This window comes from Nuphar pumila, chromosome 9 (assembly GCF_984573655.1).
Source record: "Nuphar pumila chromosome 9, dmNupPumi1.hap1.1, whole genome shotgun sequence".
Taxonomy (NCBI): Eukaryota; Viridiplantae; Streptophyta; class Magnoliopsida; order Nymphaeales; family Nymphaeaceae; genus Nuphar; species Nuphar pumila.
The window spans coordinates 9880729-9903490 of NC_143257.1; the positions used below are offsets into that span (position 1 = coordinate 9880729).

The 22762-nt window shown below is 39.9% G+C and overlaps 1 protein-coding gene across 1 annotated transcript; it reads left to right on the forward strand.

Moving 5' to 3' along the window:
• Nucleotides 1–18033: 18033 nt before the first annotated feature.
• LOC149828402 (uncharacterized) lies at nucleotides 18034–18378 on the forward strand. The gene has a single exon (XM_090017042.1). The coding sequence runs from the start codon at nucleotides 18034–18036 to the stop codon at nucleotides 18376–18378; it is 345 nt and encodes a 114-aa protein (XP_089873168.1).
• Nucleotides 18379–22762: the final 4384 nt, after the last annotated feature.

Below are 22762 nucleotides of genomic sequence, written 5' to 3' on the forward strand. Positions count from 1 at the left end.
ATATGATCTCTACATCTTCATATTGCTTGTTGGCCAAACAACACTAGGCGCTCCATCTCTTCTTGGTGTCAGTACCATTATGACAAATATCGGCGATATTTTGAAAATATCATAAAAACATTATGATATATTATCTCACCATTTTAAACTTCAAAATACCGCGTTAATTTCAAAAATATTGCAGTGTTTTCATCAAAATCTAAATATCGCATTTTTGTCTCAATATTTATGTTTTAGTCGTGAGATTTAAAAAAACAGGGATAGTTAACTGCTTTAAATTTATTTTTTTGGGAGAAAAACTGCTTTAAATTTATTTAAAATGCACTAACACTATTATCTTTTGGGTGAATAAAATCTCATTAAATTCTTCTTTAATGCATCTTTCTCTCTCTCATTCGATACTATTAAACCGTCCTCTTATCTACCAAGAACACCAAACGAGTTTTCAAAAATGAACCTTTGGAAAGTGTTTAGAATATAAACTGTTTCTTAAAATTCATCTTGGAAATTAGTGGCCTTAAATGTTCCTAAAATCACGGGTGAAAAACAAAAGTTTTAAACTATTTTAACTAGAAGTTTGAACAAGGCCTTAAACCTGTATCATTTTTAAAAAAATTTATTTTGCCTCATATTTAAAAAAATTTATTTAGCTGATATTTTGCCAAAAAATGTATGATAAATAAAAAAATTCAAAATCTCACGGGAAAAATCATGGCGATAAATTATCGTTTTAAACTTTTGTCACTATAGTTACCTAAATCAGTCATGCAGATTACATAAAATCTAATTTATATTCAAACTTAAAGGGGCGTTCGAATTATGCCAAAAACCTGGTCAGAGACTATGCTTTCAATGATTTTCAATATAACCAAGTTACAAGTAAACCCTAGTTTTCGAAACAATGCAGGTCACAACCAGGTTTCAAAAGCTACCTTGTCTTCAAGGCATCCCCACCTACCCTAATTTCCTAGGGAGGAGGGGTGTTGGACCTGTTGGTTACACTTAAGTGTTGTCACAGTCAAATCTAATCGGCTGATTTGAATTAACAATTTTTCTTGAAAATCTAAATGAACCGTGTTTTCTTTTGGTTTTTAATTGTTTTTAATAATTATGATATTTATTGACTATGACACTGTTTAGGAATTAAATGCATATTTTAAAATTTGATTAAACTATAGTTACAAAAAAATGAAATGCAACAAGTGAAGGGGAAGCTAGGAAGGGAGTGCTAAACAGTAGTATAAATACAATTATGCAAGTGCATGAAAAAATAAATAAAACACATAAAAAACAATGTGATGTTCAAATGAAAGCAAATAAGAATTAACTTGAACATGAATAAAAAGCAATATACAACCAACAAGTTAGCTTGTTATAGAAATAGGAAGAGTGAGTGGAAAGTGACAAGAAGTGAGAAAAAAACTTTAAGTAAGCCAAAGAGAATCAATTTGTGAAGTGAAAAGGAAACGAGTTTCCCACAAACGGAAGTAAATTGGGTTAGGTTTGGGTCTTACTTTTGAACTTGATTTGGAATCAGGTCTTATAAGACTAGACTCAAACACAACCCGGTTACACCTCTACTAACTACCCATACAATGTGACATACCTCCCTTCCATTTTATGAACTTACCTTTCTGACATGGATAAGAATTCAGACCCAGGTCCGAAATGGATATAACCCACATATTTAGTTTCGGATAGTGATGTAAACGGGTCGGACTCAACCAGATCTAACATAACTGGATGAAGATTCAAAGTTGGATGAGGTTCAGCCAAAATGAATCCACTTGAATCCTAACCATTTACGACCTTAGTTTTTTATTACATATATCATTGTTTTATTGATAACATATATCTTTGTATGGGTCCACATTGGAACCAAATAAGCATTATGGTTGGTGTAGCTCAAGTTCACATAAAAATCAATAGGTTCACTCGTTTTAGCACATACAGGATCATGTGGTATCATTTTCTGACAAGATGCAAAACTTCATTGGGAGACTTGAGTAGGGTGAACCAGATCTTACACACATTTAGTCATATTTTCATAATACATAGCTTATGTACAAATTGGTTCAAGTCCATAACAAATATATTTGAGAGCACAAGGTAACCTGGCTTGCGTTGGGATCGGACCAAGGAAAAGGTTGGGTAGGATGAGGAAGAAATGGAAATGTGAAAAGAAAAATGTGAAGGGTAATTTTAAATTTTTATAATATTTAACTCAGGTTAACTAGGTTAGGTTAATGGTAGGTTACAACAGGTCTACATTTGACAATTGTCAGCAAAAGTTGAGACTATATGAGGAATTTCGGAAAAAGTGGTGCCTGGCATGGAATATCAGGTAAAAGTAGGCCCTTAACCAGAAATTAGCCAAATCTTTTTCTTTGTTTTACGTTTTACCTTTCATGTTAGAAGGTACATTTAGACCATTACGGACCGAAATGAACAAGCTTTGGTGGGCTACTTTCATGTTTCAGCCATTGGGTGGCCAAAATAAAAAAACCTAAAAAAAAAAATCTGGGACTTCGAATTGGGATAAGGTGCAATCACATTTCACAAATACAATGTGCTGCTACACTTGAACACCCTCCATCTACTGTTGTAAGCCTGTCAGAGGTCGAGCAAACATCTGGTAGAGGGTGATCATGTGCAACCGCATATTGAATTTATGCAATGGGCTCTTTATGTTCCCTTGCGACTTACAGTGTACAGTTGCGCTTAGAGTCTGTTTTGCTTTTGTTGAGTCTGATGTAAGTTGCCCGGTTCAGGTGAATTAATACCCCGAAGGGGCAGCCCGTATACTTGAACTGTAATAGCCTGCGGGCAAAATTGTGAATGAATCAAATGCGTTGAGCTTTCTTTTGTTCACCCTCGTTGTGATTGCTTCTTGTGATTGCAACTTCTCTCCCTCTATTCTCTCTTGCTCTCTTGCACTCTGATCATCAGCTTCCGCGACCGGCAAGCGAGCTGACGAGTAGGCTTGCGGCGGTAAGGAAGGACCGTCGCGCCGCGCTGGCCCATTGAAGGAAATAGGCCCGTGACAAGTGGTACCAGAGCCCGTTCTCGTGCTGGGGAAGGGACTCCGGAGTCGGTGTCGACAGACACGCCGACAGGCTGCGATTTGTGAGCAAGGCATCGTGGCGCCTTATCAACACTTGCGCAACACCAGAGGCAAGGCAGTTGCCGAAGCTGAGGAGATGGGTTCACCTCAGGGCCAAGAAGAGTTGGCTGCAACTGTTAATAAGCTGGTGGAAGATGTGACTTCGCATGATGAAGCGATTTCACGTGCATGTGAGTCATTCAATGGATTGAATGATGTGGTGGCGAGCCTGCAAGAGCAGGTGAACTTACTAATGGGGCAGGTCACTTCGTTGACGACTACAGTGGCCGATCTTGAGTTGAGAAACCGTACGTTACAGCGGACGGTGACCCTGAATGGCGGAAATGGTGAGAGATCGTCAAGGATTGATGTACCTAGACCCGCAAAATTCAATGGTTCTCGCGACAGCAAGGCCATTGAGAACTTCTTGTTCCAAGTAGAAGACTACTTGGATATCCAAAATGTGACCCTTGAAGATCTGAGGATCAAGGCTGCAGCGGCCTTACTTGATGGTGATGCTATCGCTTGGTGGAGGCGGAAGCGCAATGACATGGAGAGGGGTCAATGTGTGATAGACACCTTTGACGACTTCAAAGTAGAGTTGCGCAACTACTTCATGCCAAGAAATGCGCAGAGATAGGCTTACCGGATGGTTCGTGAACTCAAACATACTGGTTCGTTGCAAGACTATGTCCGAACGTTCCAGAAGCTTATGCTGGAGATACCTAACATGCCAGAAGACGACATGCTCAACTGGTTCATTGTGGGACTTCAACCATGGGCACAGTCCGAAGTGGAAAGGAGCAACCCCCGTATTTTGGAAGATGCATATGTGGCGGCGGAGCGCTTAGTTGATACTCAGCGCAAACCTTTCACCCCCTCAACCAAAGTTGGGAAGAAGCCTGACCACGGACGCAAGAAGGATGAGCAGCGCAACGATAAAGGTGAGGCGTCGACACGCCATCAATCCGAAAAGAAACAGAACTACACAAAGCATAACAACAGCAACAAGGGTGCGGTTGTGACATGTTGGTTCTGTGGTGATAGACATATCGCCCGGCAATGCCCAAAGCGCCTTGTAAAGGACGACGGGCAAGCCAATGCTGCACAGGAAGAATGCAGCGATACTGAAGGCAGTGACACTGAGACCATGCAACCGAGGATGGGCGCCATGCGATCGATTAACGCAGCTAGAAGTTGCGCAGCTAAGAACATGCAGGTCAGTAAGGAACTTATGTACGTAGAAGTCATTATGAATGGAAAGTATACTTCGGCAATGGTAGACTCCGGGGCCACACACAACTTTGTCTCGCAGGAAGAGGCAGAGCGATTGGGCTTGAAAACCGGGCCAAAGCAGAGGACTATCAAAACAGTAAACTCTGAGGCCAAGCCCATTCTTGGTGAAGCAAGAGATGTGGCTACTCAAGTGGGGAGTTGGGTCGGCAAAGCTAACTTCTCTGTGGTGCCCCTGGACGATTTCAAGGTGATTCTGGGTATGGAGTTTCTGCGAAGCCAGAATGTGATGATGCTGCCAAAGTTTAACACGTTGACGATCATGGGATCAGACCTGTCCCACACAGTGCAGTGCCTTACGCAGAAAGGCAAGTCTTCAGTGTTATCAGCAATGCAACTGAAGAAGGGTGTCAAGCATGGGGAGCAGACATTCCTAGTTGCAGTGCGTGCAGATGAAGGGAAGGTAGAAGCAGCAGTGCCGCCGACCCTAGCCCCTCTATTGGAGGAGTTTCGGGGGGTGATGCCTCCGGAATTGCCAAAGCGTCTTCCGCCAAGACGCGAGGTCGACCACAAGATTGAGTTGACCCCGGGAGCAAAGCCTCCCGCAATGGTTCCATACCGTATGGGGCCAGCAAAGTTGAAGGAGCTGCGCAGGCAGCTAGATGAGATGTTGGACGCAGGCATTGTTCGTCCATCAAAAGCCCCATTTGGTGCCCCGGTCCTTTTTCAGATGAAACATGATGGCTCTAAACGGTTATGTGTGGATTACCGGGCCTTGAACAAGGTCACGGTGAAGAACAAGTACCCATTGCCATTGATAGCAGACTTGTTCGATCAGCTAGGCAGTGCCCGTATCTTTTCCAAGCTAGATCTGCGATCGGGTTACTGGCAGGTGAGGATTGCCGAAGGTGATGAGCCGAAAACAACTTGTGTCACCCGCTATGGTGCTTACGAATTTCTAGTAATGCCATTCGGGTTGACAAATGCTCCAGCCACATTCACGACTTTAATGAACCAGATTTTCTACCCTTACTTAGACAAGTTTGTGGTAGTCTATCTGGATGATATCGTGATCTACAGCAGTAACATGGAGAAACATGTCGGGCACTTGCGAACAGTGTTTCAGGTGCTGAAGGAGAATGACCTCTGTGTTAAACGAGAGAAGTGTCTCTTCGGGCAGGAGGAGATCAGCTTCCTTGGCCACGTTGTGGGGCGTGGTGTGCTGCGTATGGATGGGCAGAAGATAAGGGCCATCCAGGAATGGGTTCCGCCAAGCAAAGTGCCAGAATTGCGGTCATTCCTCGGCTTGGCAAATTATTATCGGCGTTTCATCGAAGGTTATTCCCTCATTGTTGCGCCCCTCACAGATTTGTTGAAGAAAAATCGGGTATGGCTCTGGACAGGAGCGTGCCAAGATGCCTTCGAGGGCTTGAAGAAAGCCTTAGTGAGAGAGGCAGTGCTGCGACTGCCTGATCATTCGAGACCCTTCGAAGTCCACACTGATGCCTCAGACTTTGCCATTGGCGGAGTTATTATGCAAGATGGGCATCCGATCGCATATGAGAGTCGTAAGCTGAAGGATGCAGAGAGGCGGTACACAGTGCACGAACGTGAGATGACCGCCATTGTGTATTGCCTCAGGACCTGGCGGCACTACCTTTTGGGTGCCGAGTTCGTCGTCAAGACGGACAATGTGGCCACGAGCTATTTTCAGACGCAAAAGAAGCTGACGCCCAAGCAAGCTCGATGGCAGATGTTTTTGGCTGAGTTCGACTTTGCCTTGGAGTACAAGGTTGGAAAGACCAATGTTGTGGCGGATGCTCTGAGCCGTAGGGCTGAACTGGCAGCTGCGCGTGCGGAGTCTTCTGAAGTGCATTTGGAGGGTGCACTGCTGAGCCGCATCCGCGAGGGTACGCAGCAGGATCCGACCGCACAACACCTTGTTTCTCTAGCGCAGGCAGGGAAGACTCGGCGATTTTGGCTACAAGATGGCCTCCTCATAACAAAAGGGGGACGCATCTTTGTACCACGGTGGGGAAGCCTTCGCCGAGAGCTACTCAAGGAGTGCCATGATACACTATGGGCCGGCCATCCTGGTCAGGAGCGGACCTTAGCACTCCTTGAGCGCGGCTACTATTGGCCGCAGATGAGAGACGATGTTGAGGGGTATGTGCGGACATGCCTCATCTGCCAGCAGGATAAGGGGACAAATCAGAAGGCTGCCGGTCTCCTTGAGCCTCTACCAATTCCAGAACGTCCATGGGATAGCATCTCCATGGACTTTATTGTTAGTCTGCCAAAGGTAGAGGGCCTCAGTTCTATTCTAGTTGTGGTGGATCGTTTTTCAAAGTATGCCACCTTCATCCCGGCTTCTAAGGAGTGCCCTGCAGAGAAGACTGCAGAGTTGTTCGTAAAGCATGTGGTGAAGCACTGGGGCATACCAAAGAGCATTGTGAGTGATCGTGATGCTCGCTTCACGGGCAAGTTCTGGCGTGAAGTATTTCGGCTACTGGGCTCTGAGTTGCTGTTTTCAACTAGCTTCCATCCGCAGACAGATGGGCAGACAGAGCGCATCAACGGGATCCTGGAGCAGTACCTTAGGCACTTTGTTAGTGCCAATCAGAAAAATTGGGTGAAGCTCCTTGATGTGGCACAGTTTTGTTATAATCTGCAGAAGAGCGAGTCTTCAGGCCACAGTCCGTTCGAGATAGCCACGGGGCAGCAGCCACTGACCCCGCACACTCTTGCCACACAGGAAAAGGGAAGGCCATCATTCGCCTATAAGTTTGTTCGCGACTGGCACGAGCAAAATGAGTTAGCGAAGGCATTCTTACACAAAGCGGCAAAGAGAATGAAGAAGTGGGCAGACAAACACCGTCAGCCCGCAGGGTTCCAAGTTGGGGACCAAGTGTTGGTGAAGTTATATCCTGGTCGCACAGGCATCTTCCGCGGGCGGCACCGCGGACTACTCAGAAAGTATGAGGGACCCTTCACCATCACAAAGAAGGTGGGCAAGCTAGCCTATAAGCTGGAGTTGCCTCCAGACTTCAAGGTGCACCCGGTGTTCCACGTGTGCAACCTCAAGCAGTTCCATCCAGATGATGGAGACCCGGAACGCAATGTGCCGCAACGCGCTCCCATCATTCAGAGGGCCCCGGCAGCACAACGGGCCAAAAAGCACCTCAGTCAGATCCTTCGCCACAAGGTCAACTACTTGGGGCAAGCGAAGAAATACTTGGTGCAGTGGGAGGAAACAGCGGAACCAACGTGGGAGCCTGCATTTCGAATGAACAGCCGCTACCCGGCTGAAGTCAGGGCTTACCACGAAACAGATGGCGCCGAGGACGGCGCATGATTTGAAGGGGGGAGCATGTTCCCTTGCGACTTACAGTGTACAGTTGCGCTTAGAGTCTGTTTTGCTTTTGTTGCCCGGTTCAGGTGAATTAATACCCCGAAGGGGCAGCCCGTATACTTGAACTGTAATAGACTGCGGGCAAAATTGTGAATGAATCAAATGCGTTGAGCTTTCTTTTGTTCACCCTCGTTGTGATTGCTTCTTGTGATTGCAACTTCTCTCTCTCTATTCTCTCTTGCTCTCTTGCACTCTGATCATCAGCTTCCGCGACCGGCAAGCGAGCTGACGAGTAGGCTTGCGGCGGTAAGGAAGGACCGTCGCGCCGCGCTGGCCCATTGAAGGAAATAGGCCCGTGACACTTTACATTGCACGTTGAAATGTATCCTATTCTTAGGTGACTAGGGATTGGCCCCGTGTGTATGAGTGTGCACGTGCGGTGCTATAATCTTTTTTGGGAAATTTTTTAAAATGGCACGTAAAAAAGTAACGACTAAGCAATGATAAAAACACTTAAGTTTGTGGAATTCCCTTAAACACTAAGTAAAAACAAAAGCTTTTGGCAGTTTAACTTGGGTTTCTATTAACTAATCTTAAGTTCATACACTACAAGGATGCAAGTCAACAGAGGCAATATATCTCGCCGCTATTGCCCTATTTCTGGCCGCTGTAGGCATGTAACAGCAAGAATTCTTATCGATAAGTTGCTGAAAAATATAGCTTTTTTTTTTTTGATAGGCAAGCTGGGGTTAATTAGGCAGACACTACCAGATATCTCTTAAGCCCCGTGTAAGAGGGATTCAAACCTCTTGACCAAAAAAAATGGCCTTTGTTGAGTAATAACAGCGACATTTATAGCTCATCAATGAAAAGCTAATCAACATCTACAATGAATCTTGCCGAAACTGTGAACATCAATAGCGGCATAGCAATCTTTTATGACGAGGTTGTTTTAACGGTGAGATAAGATATAATGGCAAGATTTCTGGCTCGCCACTATAACGACGAGATCCCTATAAAAGGGAGAATTGACTCGCCGTTATAGACTATAACGGCAAGGCAAGAGAAGAATCTCGCCTATAACAGCAAGATAGGGAATGTGCAATTTAATGTTCATTGAGAGAGAAACACTAACAAGGACTGTAATTTCCGCAAACAAATGATCAGGCCAATTGCAAATCAAAACAGACCAAAAATATTTCATACAGTGTCAAAGCAAGTTTCTAAGCTGAAACTGCCATTAACTTCACCAAATGCAGCTTAGAATTCCAAATAGTTCCAAAGTACCATGCGGTGCCTTGTGTTGTACTGAATATTGAATATTAAATGATTAGTTATTAGACCTTTACTATTGCAACATAAAGCAACAGCAGTTTGTTAGGGTCAACAAAAATAACGAAGAAAAGAAGTGGAAAGAACTTGTAGAGTAAAAGCTGTTGCCATCAACAACTTGCATCGCCCTCAACCCCAACATACTTCAAAATTAAAGTGTACTGCCTTATCTTGGTTCTCATCATGAAGGATGTTTTTTATACTCATTAAAAGCACAATTGCCTTGTCAAATAAGGTTCCCTGGTCTTTGAAAAGTACATAAACTATTATAGATTTATAGCAGTATCTTTAGTAGGGTCAACTAATATATGGCATCATCAAAGAATTAATAATTTTCAAGGGCAAACAAAAGTCAGTAAACTTGTTGATCTTCTATAAATGCTTGATAATGATATTGACAAGATCACATATAATGTGTGAGTTCTGCAAATATTAATACAAAACCATCAAAAAGTAAATAAGAAATAACGAAAGAAAATTGAGTGACATGTAGAAATGAATTAACTAGGAATGTCAGTGGATCGGGGGAAAGCGGGGCCCCGCCCCGCCTCGCCCCGTTTGGACCAGGGATGAAGGGTATGAAATGGGGATGGAGGCGGGGACGAAGGTTAAAATCCATCCCCGTCGGGGGGTGGAGGCGGGGATGGACGTGCACTTTTCCCCGCTCCGCCCCGCCCCGCCCCGACCACTTTTCCCCGCAATATCCCCACCCGCCCCGCCTCATCCCCGTTTGAACCGGGGATGGAGGACATGAAACGGGGATGAAGGCGGGGATGGAGGATAAAATCCATTCCCCGTCGGGGATAGAGGCGGGGGTGGAGGATAAAATCTTGAGGCGGGGCGGGGGTGGAGACCTTGTCCCCCGCCCCACTGCCATCCCTAGAATTAACAATAAAAAAACACTAAAATGCATAGTGGCTCAGACTCATAGGTAGATAGATATCTTTCTTATTGAGTTTAGAAGAGGGAGAGCATTTTTCATCTTTTCCAAACTAAGACCTTACCAAACAACACAACAATAAAATGTTGTAAGAAAAAACACCCAAAAAATGAATAAAAAAACACTAAATGCATACTGGTCCAAATCCATAGACAGATGCATAACTTTCCTCTTCAAGAAATTTCGTAAACAAAAAAAGAAGAGGAATTCCAAACACAACAATATATGATATTTGTTAATGATTTCTCATGATTTGTTTGGTTTTACTCCATGAAAAAGAAATGAGAATTTTTTTTATTGTTTTAAGCATTTTTACAAACTTGTTGAACAACAATTTGATAAAAAAATAAAAATTCAGTCTGACGGGGGGGGTGTTGTTGAATATGCTAGCAACGATTTTATCAAATATCTAGATGATCTTGGTATAAAAAGACAGATTTCGTGTCCCAAAACCCCAGGACAAAATGGAGTTTATGGGTGAAAACATAGAACTGTTACCGAATTAGGTCTTAGTATGCTTTTCCATGCTAATAATATACCTAAGAGGTTTTGGGTCGAGGCTTTTTTTACCACTATTTTTTTTATAAATCAGCTTCCAACATCATCGTTAAAAAATAGTTCGCCTTATTTCAAACTTTATGGCGTTCATACTGACTATTCTTTTATCTGAGTTTTTGAAAGTTGATGCTTCCCTTACCTGTGTGATTATCATAAAAAACAAGTTTGAACCCAAGACTTTGTCATGCGTATTCTTAGGATACAATATTCATTTTAAGGGATACTACAAATGTTTATATCCACCGACTGGGAACATGTATATCTCTCGACATGTTGTTTTTGATGAGATCGGCCTACCTTTTCAAAAAACAACACTTCTATATCAAAAAAATAAAGTTGAGGGGGAGCTCACTAGCTACCCAAATTGGGACATTAAAATCATAGATAATGGCAACCTACTCTCTAGCAACAACAATAGTGGTGATCAGGTTAACACTTATTCACATTTTTAAGTTAACCATTATGAGAATCAATGATTTGAGTTTTAGCAAAATGTTGGGCACAGTCAAGACGATATGATGATTAGAAATGCTGAGAATTTGGAACAGCATTCTAAAACTGATGAACCACGACCTGAATCAGAGGTTCATGTTCAGAATGAGGAGTAAAGTCCTCTTCAAGAGAACAATGAGTCCACGTTCTCTGAAGAGGAAGACGATAACAGTCATAGCATCCAACCTGAAAACAATCTCGTTGATGAAAGCTCAACTCATCAAGAGGAATTGGGTACTAATCAGCCCATCAGTAGTGAGAGTCAAATTCTCACTCGATCCATGCATGGCATTTATAAACCAAATACTAAATATCTTGGTTTGCACAATGTTTTGAAAATTGTTCTTAAGGAACCTCATAATATCAAGGTTGCTCTCTCTCTCACCCTGAATGTAAGGCAGCCATGGATGAAGAAATGAAATCTCTTCTTTCCAATGACACTTGGGACCTTGTTCCCAAAAGACCCAACGATAATATTGCGGGATCCAAATGGGTCTATAAAGTCAAGCTAAGACCCGATGGAGATCTTGCTCATGGTTTCACTCAAATTAAACTAATTTATTTCTATGAAATCTTCTCTCCTGTCATAAGACCAGGTAGCATTAGGTCTATTCTCATTGTTGCCACTATTAAAGGATGGGATATATATGACAACTTGACATTAAGAATGCTTTTCTCCATGAAATTTCGGAAGAGGAAGTTCTCATGAAACAACCACCACTATACAAAGATGTCAATAATCCTGTGTATGTTTGCAAACTAAAAAAAGCCCTTTATGGCCTCAAGCAAGCTTCAAGAACTTGGTTTCGTAGACTAAATGATTTTCTCACACATTTGGGATTTTTTTTAGCACAGCAGATCCTTCTATATTCGTTAGACATGATGCTTTCAGAACTTTAATTCTAATTATATATGTCGATGATATGATTCTGACAGGAAGCAGTAGTGACCTTATTAAATGGTTCATTGACAAAATTGGACAGGAATTTCCTATTAAAGATTTGGGATGCCTATATTATTTTTTGGGAATAGAAGTTGATTACAATTCTCAGGGCATATTTTTGTGTCAAGAAAAATATGTTGAGGACCTTTTGGGGCTGACACAAATACAGGATTATAAAGCCATTGCTAATCCAATGGCCCAAAAATATCAATCTAATTTTTTTGAAAAATTTCATGATCCAACCGAGTATAGAAGTCTTGTATACCTTACTATTACATGCCCCAAAATTTCTTTTAGTGTCAACTATGTAAGCCAGTTTATGCATGATCCGACTATTGGTCACTATCAAGCTGTAAAAAGGATTCTAAGATATATCAAAGGGACTGTGGACTTTGGGTTATGGATTTTAAACCAAAGTACTCTTGATCTTTATGCTTTTTCTGATGTTGATTGGGCTAGGTGCCCAGACACCAGACGATTCTGTACTTTTCTTGGCAGCAACCTCATTTCTTGGAGTGCCAAAAAAAAAAGTACAATGGCTCGATCCAATGCTGAAGCCAAATATAGATCCATGGCCTCCACTGCAGCAAAAATTACTTCGATATCTTTCATTCTTTGAGTAATCGGAATTTCGTTATTTAATGTTTTCTTCTGCATTGCAACAATATCAATGCCCTCCATATGTCTATGAATCTGGTTCTTCATAATAAAACTAAACATATTCAAATTGACTATCATTATGTTCGTGAAAAGGTGACTCAGGAAACCTTGGTCATTAAATATGTCACCTCCAAAATACAACTTGCAGATATTTTTACCAAGCCCTTAACCAAAGCACAGTTCATTGGATTACGTAACAAACTCAGCCTATGTGAACGACCTTGTTTGAGGGGGAGTAATAAGATTAATGTTGTTGATCTACACCTTTATTCAAATTTGAATCACTCTCTTGAAGGAAAGAAAAGAGACCCAGATCAAATTGAGATTGTGTTGAAATCCAAACAAGGGAAGAAACAGGCTCAAGATCATAATGAGTTTGTCATGGTAAGCCAACACAGTAAGGATGACTCAGGCAAGCATGACAGACAAGAAAAGAAACGGGCTCAAGATCAGAATGAGCCTATTATGTTAAGCCAACAAGATAAGATGACTAAGCATACACAGCTGATTATGACAAGCCAACAACGTAGTGGCACAACTCTGGTAAGCAAAAGAAATGAAACTCAAGAACAGAAAAAGAAAGAATCAAATATGGTCAACCAGCTTATATTTGAGAAAGATAAAAATATGCTGAAAACAAATCTCAATGCCAACGTTACAAATTTCAATGCTAATGTTACCTCTCACAAACCTTTTCAAATTAAGCAAGCAGAGAAAATGTTCAAGGCAGTCCAATAAGTAGCTATCAAACACGAAAAACTACCTATTGTGGATTCACATTTTCTTTGTAAACTTTTGTCTTTAGTTTTGTTCAGCTCATCATGTATAAAGATGATGAATGAGCTGATAACCATAACATAGTGAAGAAGAGGTTCTTTTTCTGATTGTGGATGTAGGTCATATAGACTGAACCACATTAAACAACTGTGTTATTCTTTCTCCTCTTCTTTTTTTCAATGAATGTTGCCCATGTATATCCAAAAAATGAAATAGAAAAAGTAGAAATATGTCAAAATGTCAAAAAAAATATTACATATTAAATAATCATTGTAATGAGTGCAAAACAAAGGAATTATGACTGTAGAGAGAATTGTTAAATCAACAACAATTTTTCATCGCCTACTAAGGTGGGCCTTAGTTTTTGCATCCAGCCAAAAAAGGCTTATTTGCCTTAAATTTGTGCAGACTCCACGAGCATAGCCCATGGCAACAGTTAGTGATGGAAGCAGAGCTCAAGCCTTCTCCAATCATCAAAAATGGGTGACTTTGGAGTCCAATAAGGACAACCAAAGGTCCACATCATATGGGTGCTAAAAGGAGGCAGAAAAAATCACTCCTCCAAATCATGACTTTTTTGAGCTTGTCCATCTCTTTTACCAACTTTAATTTTTCGAATGGAAACCATGTTACCAACTTACTGATCGTGAAGATGATCAACTCCCTCACATGGTTCTGATTAACTCAGTCATAAAGGATTTCCAATTCAAGGAATCAAATCAGCGAGATTGAACTACAGAAAATGTTTCATGACATTCTAATTTGCAACCTCAAAGTTATTGGACACTAGAGAGACACATGAATCATTATATGAACACTTTTCCATTAATCAAACAAATAATTGACAAAAAAAAAGGATTAGAGAAGCTAAATCAACCAAGAATTCTATAGTCACTGACTAAACAAATATGTGAGCAAAAAACATATTAGGGAGAAGCTCAAGTAATAAAAAATCATGAATTCTTAGTCACTGATTAAACAAATATGTTAGCAGAAAATAGATGGGGAGAAGATCAAGCAATAAAAAAAATAGAGATTCCACCTTTGTATAGCTACATGACTGCATACCTTCTAATGTTGGTTTCAATTCAAAAGGTATACTGAAAAGGAAATAAAGCAAACCATATAGTTAAAGGGAAGATGGGGATATATTCTATGCGACCTAGAATATGGCAGTGGGATAGGAACCATAGAAAGGCATTGCTTACCCTATCGGTCTCAACTTTTTTTGTTGTCTTAGATGGTTTTATGAATTGTTTGCCTAAAAGAATGAACCACCATCTAGAAGATAAAGAAGTGGTAGAACACGCACCTCTAGTTAAGCATAATTCTCTAGTTAGGTAAAACCTTCTTTGGCTCCTTAATTGAGAAGCCCATTTCACAAGAATCACTTGGGTTTCCTATGAATCATTACTAAGGCATTCCAAGTGGTTGCACGACTTTTCTAGAGGTTTTAATGACCTTGGGCACCGGGCCCACATGTTCTTCCATGGCCTTCTAGAGGCTATGTCTCGTGCAGGTCCCACTTGCATTCAATGCATCTATTAAATAAGATAGCACCAAAGGGTGGGTTGCACATGACTGATGTGGCTGCTGGCTGAGATTGCTTGCAAGGCTGATGTAGCGTCACTTGGCATGGGTCCCACTTGGCTGAGGTGTCTTGCAATTGATGGAGATTGGATAACATATTCAAGTCAACCATAAATAGATTTGTTTGCTTCCTGTGGACCCTAGGAGCTGAATCTGTATTTTTTTTACTTGGTCTGCAACACAGTTATATGCATGGCAAATACATGTACCATTTTTACTGGTAAACCAAACTCTTACTATCCATGTGGGTAAAGAAAATCAATATTATGTGCATTTCCAAACATCTCTAGGTACATATAATGAACCATCAAGTTAATATATATATATATATATTTTTTATTTATCTCATGTATGTTCTAATTAGGTCAATCACATTCTGAACATTTTGGATTGATATATCCATATCTAAATCATCTTGAGTTGGACTATCCAACCCATGTTGTACATTATTTATTGGTCTTATGATATTTAATTAGTTTTTCATGCAACAAACAATTTAAAGAGTTTAATTCATGATGATTATTTATCATCATTTTTAAATAAATATTCATTTGAAAAGCAAAATTAAATTGCACTCATACTTTTTCACCAAATCATGGACACATTTATGAAGCATAACCCTTAAGCTATTTTTGAAACTCATTATGCTATTTTAGATTTTATATATCTATATCAACTTGAGATATTATCATCAAAACATTAAAATATGCATGATACAAGCAAGAGTTAAGCAATCTTATAAAGCCGAGCTGATTATATATCAAGTTCATTATTATGCTTAATTAAGGGTTACTATAATTTGACTATAATTCAAATCATAACTTACACATAATCATGTTTAAAATTTATTTATTTTTACATTATCTAGACCCACCATAAAATCTAGACTAAACTAAATTCATGTATCAATAGGATCTAAACATAGATGACCAATAAAGCATATCCATCAAAACATGCAATGCCATAAAGAAATTCTTAATCTCATATTATCAATATGGATCCTAATTCAATATGATATTCTTTTGATTCAACATAAAATTTGGATTAAAACAATCTAAAGTACATAGGTAAGTAAAAAACAATCCTTACTTTCATTATGCTTATTTGGATCTATCTTCAAACTTACTCGTGCAGGTAAGTATCTTGATTAGATCCTAATATATATATATTGCATGAGTTTGAGCCAAAAAAAATAATTTTAATTCACATGAGATCTAACTCATTCAATCAAAATTAGTTATCATTGACTTGAGCCAACTAATATAATAAAAAATAATTATCATTGACTTGAGTCAACCAATATAATCAAAATTAATTGTCATTGATTTGAATCAACCAATATGTATAGTTAAGAGAGGTTGACTTACACTTTGGTCCAATAAGTTCTATCCTAGAAGATCTAATCCATAAAGATCGGATTTTATCTGGTCAAACTTGACCAAACTAGTTCAACTAGATCAAATTGCTTTAATTGGTTCTATTCAAATCCAATCTAATTTGATTGAATATGATCCAGTTCAAACAACCTTGAGCAATCCATTAAGGCCTATTCAGATTGAATCATTAGAATGGATCTAATGTCTTGATTCTGATTCAATCACAATAAACATGACTGGGTCTCATTCAAACCGATCTTATATCCAATCTATTAGGTTTGAACTAATATGCTGAATTCAAGCTGATTCAGTATGAGTTGCATTACTCAAATAAGTCTGAACAAATCTGCACTGAAAATGAAGTATATATTGTATTTGCATCTAGCTAATTTTGTGAAAGGAAATGTAGTCACATGTATGATCATAGGCATAAATTCATTCAATTGAGTAAAATTTTGCATAGGTTTCCATTGATGCCAAATTTTTTTATTAATTTGTGATTGCTTTGAATGAAGAAAACCCTATTGAATGTTTTGTTTTATATGAATTATTGTTTCATGATAAATTTTTGCAAATTTCATCTATTATTAAAATGTCAGAACACATTAAATATGTATTTTGTGAAGCTTTGAATTGGAAAAACCAGGTAATCTCTCAACTTAACAATTTTAATTTTTTGAGCATACATCAACATTATTATTATGTTTCTTTTAGGATTATGCATTGCAAATATTTATTGGCATATTTTTGTACAGGTATTATGGTGATACACTTGAGAAGAATCATATTTTGAGGATGAATTGGGATCCATGCCCCACATGTGAGGAGTGAAAGCAAGATCCAAATCCAAAATTTTAATTTAAATATGCTCGATCTTATTTTAATTCATTTGGGCCAATTTTGGACCTAAGGATATTTTTGTAATTTTACTTATAGTAATTTTTTTAGAATTTTGCATAATATATCTCAAAAAATTTATTTTTGTATTTGATTCTTATTTTGCGAATTTTGAAACCTAAAACAATGATTATATCATTTTATTTTTATTTTTATTTTTTATAAGAACTAGATTTTATAGATTCGAATATTTGTAGCACACAATAAAATTTGTTTTGTGATACTAGAGGGTATAATGGTTCTATGAGTAGTACTACAAGAAAAATCTTAATTAGCGACGACAATTTGCGACGGATTTTTTCCGTCGCAAATTAGTGACGGATTAGCAAGAGAAAACTATTTGTCGCTAACATTCGAAATATTTACAGAATTAGCGACAGAAATATCTCCCTCGCTAAATTCGTCGCTAATTAGCGATGGATTAGCGACAACATTTTTCTGTCGCCAAAACACTACAAAAAATTCTATTTAGCGACAAAATTAGCAAGAGAATTTTTCCGTCCCTAATTCGTCACTAATTAGCGATGGATTAGAGACGGAAAAATTCCCTCACTAATTCTGTTGCTAATTTTTTATTTAAACCGTCCCACCTGAGGCGCGAAATTTTCCCTCCCCCCCCCCGTTCGAAAGTTTTTCTCCCCCCATTTTTCCCTCCCCCCGTTCGAACTCTGAACTGTGGTCTACTTATCAAGAAGGAAGCGTAGGTGCATTTCAAGAATTTTTTTGGAACTCTGGCCGTGAAGTTTCTGACGGGAAAGGAAAGGAAGAGAGAAGAAATCAATGGCGTCCCAAAAGTGCTCAAGCCTTGACACGTGGGCCTTCCGGCCTTCGCTGACCGTCGATTCCTGGTTCTCAGAGAAATTCATAAGCCGTGAGACTGACGCCCTCCCTCGAGCGCTCCAGCTTGAAATCTGCAACTCTGACTCCCTCGCCTCCCTTCCCAAGCCAAACGCCCTCACCACCACGAGTGCCACCAACTCCGAGACGGACGACCCCCTCCTCCCTCCCGCCCGCCGGACCACCGTCGCCCCTCTACCCACCGTACGGATCTCCAAGAGGAAGTCTTGGGCATCGAAGAAGACGCCGACGATGTTCATCAATGTCGACCCCGCCAATTTCTGCTAGATGGTCCTCTGGTCGTTGACACGGAGCTTGTCGGTCTCCTTCCTGCGGTTGCCCGCGTCCCTTCTCCCACCGTGTCTGGTTCGCTGCGGAAGAGCGTCCTGACGCCGGAACGTGCCGGTTCTGTGCAAAAAAAAAATGCTCCCTACCAGAGAACGCGTCGGCAGAGAGCAATTTTTTTTATTTTTTTTTTAAATTTAACGACGAATTAGCAACGGATATTATCCATCGCTAATTTAAAATAGCGAAGGACTCGCGATGGATCATGTCTGTCGCTAATCTATTGCAAATTAGCGACGAAAGTAGCGACGGATAAGTTATGGCACTATTTAGTATCGAAAAATTCGTGATGAAAGTTATCCGTCGCTAATCCGACGCTAATCCGTCGGATTTAGGTCGTCGCTAATCCACAGGTTTCTTGTAGTGTAGATTTTTATTTTTTAAGATCTGGATCCTTATCCATTTACTTAATAGTCCTACATGACAAGTGACTCCATTTTAGTGGGCCTTGATAGAGGTGGTTAACCATAGGCTAGCTACCTCTCTTCAAACTTCATTGGGCTAAAAAAAGAGGTATCACCAAAGCTTGCCAGTTTATTCTTCCTTGGTGGCTCTTCATTGACCAATAAAGAGGAGAATGAGACAAAATAATTTAAAGGATGACCCCTCATTGGCCATCAAGGCCTCCCTTATGGCCAATGAGAGGCCATGCTACATTGTCTCTTTTAGATAAAAATTATGAAAAAGAATAAAGAAACATGGAAAAGACACAAGCTTTGGAGGGTTTTGAACCTTGTGGGTTGAAAAATATGAGTTTCAGAGAGGTTGAATTCATGAGTGAGTAGAATGTGGAGAGTGGGGGATGCCATCTCCAAATAGTGTTTGTGCATGGTTGTTCATTATGGCTTTTGGTTTGCTGAACTTGTGGCGCACTTGTGGATGGTGGCTAGGCGCGAATCGAGTCAGCATCAATCCCAATTTGTAACGTGTGTAAGACCAGACCTGTTGCTGAAACAAATTCGAGTCTTTCCTGTTTGGTGCGACACAGTTGCTGCTAAACTGTGAGCTTTGTGTTGTGACTGGACCAGTCTTGGTCATGGGAGAACTCGGAACCTCTTTGGGGTTCACATGGAGGTTGTCTCAAAGCCACAAATTCCAAATACACGTCCCTTGCATTTGATCTGATTTTTTTTCTTTACCCTTGCATTCTTGAATTGTTAAACGTGAACCCCTTCCAATGTGTTGCTCAGAAATTTCTGTTACTGCTTGATATTTGAACCTGCTCGAACCTGTTTAGGACAACTTGCTTGTGGTTTGAATTTTCTGCTTGTGAACATCATACCTGCATTGATTTTCTATTGCATCGTCGAAATCGCTAGTTGAGATTGTGATCAACTTCAGTTGATGCATACTAAGTGTTACCAACTGCAATTTAAACTCTTGCTGAAAGCTTTGTGAGAGCACACTCTGATCTGAACTTGTGTAGTGTCTTTGTTGTTTGCTATTAAAAGAATTCCTGTGAAGTTCCTGGTTAGTGACAACGAGTTGTGCGCTTGTTGCCTTATTTTCTGCAGCCCTGTTTAAACCTGTTATCAGTCTTTTTAGCAGTCGTTGGTTGACTGATTCATGCTTCTATCCGTCCGTGTAATTGAACATCCACTGTGATTTGCATAATCCTTGTTTTTTATCTTGCATTGTTGGCATTCTTACACACCTGCGAACAGAGTTGCTGATGCATATTTTCTGTCCACAGTTGGGCGTCATACATGCCCTGGACCTGATTTGGACGTTCACGTTGAACCTATCCAGCGTCAGCCAGTCCCCACTTGGAACCTGCCCTGCACTAGGGTTCAGACTGAGCATCATTATTAAAAAAATTGTTCCTGGAAATCTCAATCTGTTGAACTGAACTGTTATTGCTTTAGTTAGATTGGAATCTGAATTTTGTTTCCTGTACCGTAGCTTGTGAGTATTCACTTTCATCTGAGTTGACTCCTTGCGCGAACTGATTACTTGAGTGCCTAAACCGGTTTTGCGTGTTTATTGAAAAGGGTCATATTAGTTTCTGATCAATCCTTACATAGAATATATACATATATATCCACTCATGAGTATATATATATATAGTCATCTTTCATGATATAGACTTAATTCTCCACATGATGTTTGCTGGCAAGAATAGCACCGCTGGAACGTTTTCATGGTTCGTTTACATGCTTTGTAACACCCACTTGTTCAAGAGAAGCTACCTCAAGAAGTTAGGCAAGTGGCTGTTTTTTTTTAAGAAGGTAGCTTTTGTTATTTTGCAGAGAAACTAAACTAGGGCCCCCTAGAGAGGATGCATTATCTTCTTGCAGTTTCGACCTTCGACCGAGACCTTGCGATTGTATCCCGCGGTTCCTGTGGTAATTTTTTTTTTCACTTTTCCACATAAGCACAGCAATGGGGAGTCTCACTAGAACATGAGAACTAGAAATATGAATAGTACTATATTAACTGTACTTTTCATAGATTTTTGTTATTTTCTCATAAATTCAACCATACAGATGTGATCTACATGCTTGGTTTTATTATAAGGACTAGCTTTGGAATCATCCAATCATGATGCATAAACAAGATTTTTTGCGGCATTAAAAATCAATGGCTCATAATCTTCATAAATATTCAAGCATTCAAAGAACATATTTTTTTCATCAAAAATACACGATCCAACAGTTTATTCCTAGCAAATTCACCATGCCTAACACATTGCCATAGTTGGATTTTGCAAAAAAAACGTGTAGGAAATGGCCAATTCACATGGAAGTTCTCGTTTTCAGGCTGTTTGCAAAAGAAGCCCTTGTGTGTGACCGTCTGTGGGTGGGTGTGTTTTAAGATTAACGTGGGGTTGCTATCATATTTGCAGGATGGGAAGATTGCACGTAGTGATGGCATACTTCCAGATACAAAGTACACAAGGGAGATGGAGTTAACTATTTAATCTATGCAATGGGAAGGATGAGAAGCATATGGGGGTGAGGATGCAGAGGACTTCCGGCCAGAAAGATGGATTGAAGATGGTCTCTTTCCACCGGAATCAACTTTTAAATTCCCAGCTTTTAATGTAAGACACTCCTTATTCTCACGTCTTTTTTCTCATTCTTCTTCCTCTTGGATAGTTAAACCGAAGGAAACATAATTAAGTCTTTGCCTTTATATATAGTTGAGTTGGTAGAGGCCGGGTTATGGGTCGAGCACTTTATTTACTTATTAAAACATGGCTGATAATAATATGAGATGGACATTAATTAACACGAAAGTCGAAGTATATACTTTATTCGACACAAACTGTGTTTTTTTGAGGATCCGCTGTGATAATGAGAGAGATTTCTGCATATCCACCCGAATCGAGCAATAATATCAGAATCCGACGAATCGGCCCAGAAACTCATATCACGGGGGAAAACTTTGCACAGAGTTCCATTACAATTAATGGGTGGCTACGAGATTTTTTATGGGCACAGTCCTCTCAAGTAATCCAGTCTTATGGCTCTTCATTATCCGCCTATGGTCTCTTTTTCTTAGGTGCTCATTTTGTCTCGGCCTTCAGTTTAATGTTTCTATTTAGTGGTCGTGGTTATTGGCAAGAACTCATTGAATCCATCGACTGGGCTCATAACAAATTAAAAGTTGCTCCTGCTACTCAGCCTATAAGCCTTGAGCATTATACAAGGACGTGGTGTAGGAGTAACCCATTTCTGGGTGGAATTGCCACAACGTGGGCATTCTTTGTGGGACCCTAAAAATGAATTTTGATAAAAAAAAGTTTTATTATGCTCTGCAAGTTTTTGCCCTTCTGATAAATTTTTTCTGGCCCAATACTTGTTAGTTGCGCCATTTTTTAGTGTAAAATGAGGGTGATATCAGATCTACCATTTTTATCCAAAATGCATATATTTTTTGCAAAATGTGTGTTTGATTATCTTATATTAGAGAAGGCAACCTCCAATTTCTGCATGAGGGCCATAGAGAGATGAGCAATTCAAATGTCCACTCTTAGATCCTTACTTTTATGTGATTTTATGAGATCCCGTTTTAAGCAAAAATGGAGATCTCAATCCTCCCTTCTTAATCCTTCTCCAAGGGCTTGCCACAAAGTCCAGACCCACTCATCCCCTAAGTCATCTCTATCTTAGTAGCCCTCTTTGGGATTTCATTGATGAAAGTTGTTTTGAACAAATTGGACTCCACAGATCATCGTCAATTTAGTGAAAAACAACACTTGAATCATGGAAATCCAACTTGTTACAGTATTTTTTTAGCAATTCAAAAATCAGCGATGGAGAGAACACAAAATGTTCTTATTTATAAAAAAAAAAATTCCATAAAAAATACAATCAAGGTCTAT

What these genes read in the sequence shown, in the direction of transcription:
- LOC149828402 (XM_090017042.1), top strand. Translation starts at nt 18,034, where the DNA reads ATGGCGTCCCAAAAGTGCTCAAGCCTTGACACGTGGGCCTTCCGGCCT.